This window comes from Xiphophorus maculatus, chromosome 5 (genome assembly GCF_002775205.1).
Source record: "Xiphophorus maculatus strain JP 163 A chromosome 5, X_maculatus-5.0-male, whole genome shotgun sequence".
NCBI classification, from domain to species: Eukaryota; Metazoa; Chordata; class Actinopteri; order Cyprinodontiformes; family Poeciliidae; genus Xiphophorus; species Xiphophorus maculatus.
In genome coordinates this window covers 20,055,485-20,061,484 of record NC_036447.1, presented here as the reverse complement: position 1 = coordinate 20,061,484, position 6,000 = coordinate 20,055,485, and the positions used below count along the sequence as shown (strand labels likewise).

At 40.7% G+C, this 6,000-nt stretch overlaps 1 protein-coding gene across 2 annotated transcripts; it reads right to left on the bottom strand.

Moving 5' to 3' along the window:
* Window positions 1-308: 308 nt before the first annotated feature.
* Window positions 309-5,719, bottom strand: nde1 (nudE neurodevelopment protein 1). 2 transcript variants are annotated; one of them, XM_005797224.3, is made up of 9 exons: window positions 5,584-5,719; window positions 5,201-5,291; window positions 4,979-5,132; window positions 4,367-4,515; window positions 3,849-3,985; window positions 3,164-3,340; window positions 2,995-3,080; window positions 2,737-2,891; window positions 309-2,640 (listed from the first exon to the last, which is right to left on the bottom strand). In XM_005797224.3, the coding sequence occupies exons 2-9, from the start codon at window positions 5,284-5,286 to the stop codon at window positions 2,547-2,549; spliced, it is 1,038 nt and encodes a 345-aa protein (XP_005797281.1). In that variant the 5' UTR covers window positions 5,287-5,291; window positions 5,584-5,719; the 3' UTR covers window positions 309-2,546. The 2 variants fall into 2 exon arrangements, with proteins under 2 accessions (XP_005797281.1, XP_023190469.1); XM_023334701.1 differs by having other exon boundaries at window positions 5,201-5,288.
* Window positions 5,720-6,000: the final 281 nt, after the last annotated feature.

Below are 6,000 nucleotides of genomic sequence, written 5' to 3'. Positions count from 1 at the left end.
TGTTTTCCAGGTAAGCCTTGCATACAGTTTTCGATAATGAAGAAGCTGATGGTGTATTTAAGAATCTTTATTGTGTTACTTAAACAGAGAACTGTTAGACCGAAAACTAAATGTTTGAGAATTTCCTTTCAGTTGCAGTAACTAGATTCAGGCATCATCTATAGCAGGTGTGTCAAACTCCAGTCCTCCAGGGCCGCTGTCCTGCAGTTTTTAGATGTGCCACAGGTACAAAACACTGGAATGAAATGGCTTAATTACCTCCTTGTGTAGATCAGTTCTCCAGAGCCATAATGACCTAATTATTCTATTCAGGTGTGGTGCAGCAGAGGCATATCTAAAAGTTGCAGGACAGCAGCCCTCGAGGACTGGAGTTTGACACTTGTGATCTATAGTTTTGTTGCAGCTTAAATCCCAATCAGATCTGCCTCCTTTATTAAACAAAAAGACGCATACAAAAAGCAACGTATGAACAAACATGAGATGAGATCGAAAACCAAGATTTTTCAGTTTACAGGCAAGTTTCCTTGTACACTGTCCCATTAAAAATACAATGTCAAATATTTGCTTTACATAACACAATCTCATAAACCGTGTTCATCTTAAAACTTAAAATACTGTACTTTTTTTCTCCCCCTAAACATACTGTAACTCTCAATGCTCAAAAGATCTGTACATTCAGAAGTGCATGGGTGCCAAGTTAAACGCTAGAATTGCCTGAAAATCTGTAACAGCATAGATTTTGCAGAAATGCATAAATCTGCAAGATGATCAATTGCATCTGTCAGAAGCTCAATTTTTTTTCTCACATTAAAAGACAAAGTAATGAAAGGAGTCGGCACACTGACAGGAAGAAGTTGACATTACCGACAGTGATTATGAATTATACTTAATATCCTTATGTTTTTATTTTTGGCTGTTTGGAAAAAATACCAGTCAAATTGGTCTTTTCTGGAAGTATGAGAAAAACACATGCCTTTTTTTCAGCATCCTGACCAGCAATGTGCAGCAATAGTTGGAGAAGGGGCACTGTTACAGATGGGGGGGAAAAATACTCACTTTCTCAGACGTGCGATTAAAGGGATTTTAAACCACAGGAACAATGAAAAAAGATTTATGCATTCTTATAACACGTTTTTAAAACCTTTGCAGACCTTAATAGAAACTGATCCATACTAAGCGCCACCACCTTATAGACTATTGCAGCTGCTTCAAACTGCATCTAGCAATGTTGGAAATAATATTCCACTGCTGCCTGTCGATGCTCATTCAACGCTCATTGAAGCCACTTTAACAAATTCTACCAAATTCTGCTAGTTTTCAGACTAGATGCCTACATTTATATCTCTTGAATTCATCACACCTGATAAACATCTGCTTGACTGCAAAACAATTTGTGCCTTTATATATTTGCAAATAAATCTGGGCAGTAAAGGGTTAAATGTTTGTGGGGGGCGGCTAAGTGTTAGAAGTACTGCCAACCAGCTGGCTGAAAAGAGCTGCATACACTTCTCCCTAGTTTAAAAAAAAATTCTCTTGTTAGGAAAATTTCCAGCCAACAGAACTGTAGTAAATATATTTATATCATACCTTGAAGTCTTGAGTCAATATCATGAATTGTTGTTGCCTGTGAGCGCGTCAGACATCCTCTCAATTATTGCCTTACATTTTACTGAAAACAGTGGCAGACAAAATTTAAAAGAAATGCATCAAAATAAAATTATTTTATAATACAATTTCTGCTTTCAATGACCTTTTCATATTTTTTGGTCATTAACGTCACAATATCAATGGTAGATGCTATCATCTGCTGAAAGGCTGTGTGACGCAGTAATTATAATCTACTGGAAGGAGGTTACTCTGGGGCTTTTTGATTCCATTGATTTGTGATCACAAATCAATAGAGGGTGCAATCTAAGGTCTTCAAAAAAAAAACCCATGTCATTTGAGCGTTTAAGTGACTACTTGTGTTTAATTTAATAAAAAAAGTGATACACTAATGGTTTTATGGGTATGAAATGGAAGCAGGTTGGGATAAACCAGATTAAATATGAAGGATAGATATTTTAACTTATTTTAAAAAATAAAAACCCAACCCAATGGATTTATATCCATTTATGTTTAATCACAGCTTCAGTTTGGTCAGAAACACATTAGCTAAAATCCAAGGTCAGGTTCTTGGTCCCTGTTCCAGGCTCATCTCCCAGACGGCTGTAATTGCCGTCGCTTTTTCCCCCCGCATAGGTCGCGATCGATATATTGATACAGGCAGGCGCAGCGGCTTCACTAAGTCAGAGTCAGGTGTGCTTTGATCCATCACAGAAAGCGTCGACGCAGACTGCAGCGTAGATAGAGTGGAAGAGATGAGCGGTGGGCTCGTTAAGAACGTGGAGCAGCTTTCTGTGGTTATATGTTGAGCCTAAGGCAGCAGGAGTCCATCAGTTGATGGGCGGAGTAGCTCTGCTTTCTCCTAATCTGAGAACGGAGCTCTCTCTGTTCAACTAGGGCAGACAAGCCAAGCTCAGAGTACAGGGTTCTGTAGAACCATGTTACAGCAGGATCTTGACCCCTCCCTGTGGAGACTGGGGACTGTGGGATACCACTCTGGGAGGAGCCGGTCCGAACTCTAACCGCTTCACCAGACTGAAAGACAAGCCAAACTGGATCATGAGAACTCGTCACACGAGGAGAACAAGGCTTGGTTCACATAGAGTTCCTCCTGTCCATCGTCTTTCTAACCTGTCGTACTGAGGAGGAGGGCTGAAGCTGCTGGCCTGGACCTCAGGACCTGCGTCTAAACCTGAAGGACTGCAGGGGCCGACGGGGAGCGCCGGTCTGTTGGAGGACGTCTCGTAGACAAAGTCTCGACAGGATGCAAGCTTCGACTCCAAATTCTGACAACGATTATACAAAGTCGAATTAAAAATGCAAACCCAGGAACAAGAAGAATCTATATATATATATATATATATATATATATATAAGGTCCAATCTTACCCCAACTTTTCTCAGCAGCTCCCCGACAATGTTCAGTGCAGATATTCTAGCAGATGTAGTCAGAGGGGTTCCTGTTAGACCGTCTCCTGGAAAATAAAAGTAGCTGTTGAGCTTAGAGTAAGAACCTGAATCATTTGGTCCTAGCTCGTAGTTGTGAATGTCTTATTACCCCTGCGGATGCTGGAGGCAGGGGGCGTCATGTACGAGCCCACAGGTTTGGAGGGCGTGATGGGGATGGACAGATTGGGTGGAGAGGAGCACCGCATTTCTGAGCGGTCTGAGTCTTTGCCCAGACTGCTGGACGGCCGTCTCTCCTTCTGACGGACAGCCAGCTCCTGGCGGAGGTCTGACACAAACAAAGTCAGTCAGTGTCTGTACAAGTCAATCATTTTGAATATTTCAGATGTTCATCCGTACAGCATCTTAACCTAAAAAAAACAACAATCCCCTTTAAAATATATGTGGTACAAACAGAGCTTCCTGACTATAAACGAAGTAGCTGAGAATAAACTGACAACAGATTTCTTTAAAAGAAGATCTTGAGCATGGCTAAAGCAGTGCTGGGCCTGCATTTGGCTCCTAATTTTCTGTTGCATAAATAGATCCTTGTTTGGTGCCAGCTGTCAAATCATGTAGAACATAAGAGGTTAAAACCGACTCCAGTGCTATGAGTCTGCTAGCCTGGCCGTTGACTTCCTGTGCAATTCCGCTCCAACATTAGCAACTGGGTGAAATTTAAAACTTGAAGAGAGTCCACACAACAGTTTCTCAACAGTCGAGAGCCCAGACCCTCTGTAGGAAGCAAATAGCGTAGGACAAGGGGACAGTTTTTACCAGGCTAGGAGTCTGCATACCTCTGGCTTCATCCTTAAGTCTCTGAACAGACTCCAGCAGGTTCTCCTTCTCGTCCAGCTCGCTTTCCAGAAAAGCGTTCCTCTCGATGACATGGTTCATGCGCTGCTCGAAGTCCTCCAGAGACATGATGGTAGCCCTGTGACAGAGTTTGCAATTTAAAATAAGTCAGCTTCAGCGCTGACAATTAGCATATTTTGTACAATGCTGTACTTGCTTTAAATGGTAGAAAGCAAGAAAATGTTTCTCTGCAGCACCTATTTTAAGCAACAGCTCCTGACCTGTGCTAATAATTCATCTGTGATACATGAGCCCAAACGCCATTCCTTTTCCTCTCTATATATATCAGAAAACTGATATTTAATCTTTAAACAATCGATCAAACTAGAATAAAGCATTAAAAAACAAAAAAAGAGCAAGAAAACAGAATAACTACATACCATTACACGAGAAAAATCTTTTTAAGATGTTTGATTAGAAGGTTCAACTAAATTACTACAGTAATTACCAAAACACTGACCTTTTAGTCCTCTCTAGGTCATCATTGGACTGTTCTAGCTCCCTGATATATTTCTGCAGATGGTCTCTGACCGCCTTGGTCTCGGCCAGATCGTCCTCCAGTGTTGAGATGTGCCTGAAGGCCTCTGAATGCTGGGCGTCGAATTTCTCCTACAGATGGCACACAGAAAAATCATAACCTAAAAATTAACCTTAAAACTTTCTCCTTCAGTTCCTCTGTTACAATGAACTGCAAATGCATTCATAACCTTGAACCTTTCCACAATTTTTTGGCATTACAGTCTTTAATCAGCATATTTTATTTGGCTTTCAAGTGATTTTTCTTTCTTTTCTTTTTTTTTACAGATAACGTTTAAACATGTATTTAGTCCACCTGAATAATCATTTTCTTCCACTTTGCATTTTTGCACTAGGATGTGTTGGTTTGTGGCGTGATAACTCAGTAAATACACTAAAGACTCTGTTGTAATAGAGACTCGCAAGGTGCTGTATGAAAAGCAAAAAGTAGCTATTTCATATCTGGTCTGTATTTTGAATAAAATTTGTGAGGACAAATTCTCTGTCATTTCTTTTGCAGTATAGTCATTAACAATAGTCTGGTCTGTTTATGTACCTTTATGCTTTCTAGTTCCATACGGAGCCTGTTATTATCCAGCAGCAGTTCTTTGTTCCGACCTTCACACTGCTTTAACTCCGTTTCCAGCTCTGCCTCATAGTCTCGACTCATCTGCTGGAATTCCTGCAGCTCTTCCTGAGCCTCATCCGCCCTGGTGACGAAAATGTGTTCAACTTCACCCAGAACACCTGGAAACATCGTACACTGCTGGGTGGTTACCTTTGCTGGTGTTTGTGTGCTTGTTCTTTCCAGTATTCCAGCTCCTCTTTCAGGGACGGAAATGAGTGTGCCGTTGGCTCTACCATGACTGCTGGATTAATAATGAAATGCAGGGAAATTTCAGCCTTTATGGTCGCCCGTTAGCACATGCTAACATGGTTAGATACCGGAAGCAATGTGAACGTTGTCACAGTAGTCAAAGAGCAACATTAGAGTTGTATCTTCTGTGCTTAGTTATGACTTTATAGAGGGATAATTACAAATGGAGTTGAAGAATGCACAGTGTTAGCGTTTAGCTACCTGGAGCTAATCCTGATAGCTTAATGAACAAAACATATTATGCGATCACATCGCTATGCTAAGCCCAAACAGTCCAGACTCACCTGTTTACGACTGGAAAATCAACACATACTACAGATAAGAAACTATTTATCGATGTGAGAATCAGACTGTAAAGGATTCAAGGCTCGCATTAACTAATCTCCATTTACGTTAGCGCAGCACCGAGCTCTCCAATCAAATACAAACAAACGTTTAACATTTAGAGGCTATTGGACGCCGCAAGTGACGTAGAGTTGACATTAACCAATCATATTAGTTTACGACAACGCTCCTCGAATCGTCATGAGTGATGCCTGCTATCAGACTGGTTGTTGAATTCAAACAAGTATGGCAAGCCGTTTTAACATGAATTCGGTTTCGTCTGACTATCCGTAATTACATTCCAGATATCTAAAAATGCATTTTGACTAGACAAAACTACATTTTGACTATCTGGAATGGTAATTTAAGATATCTGT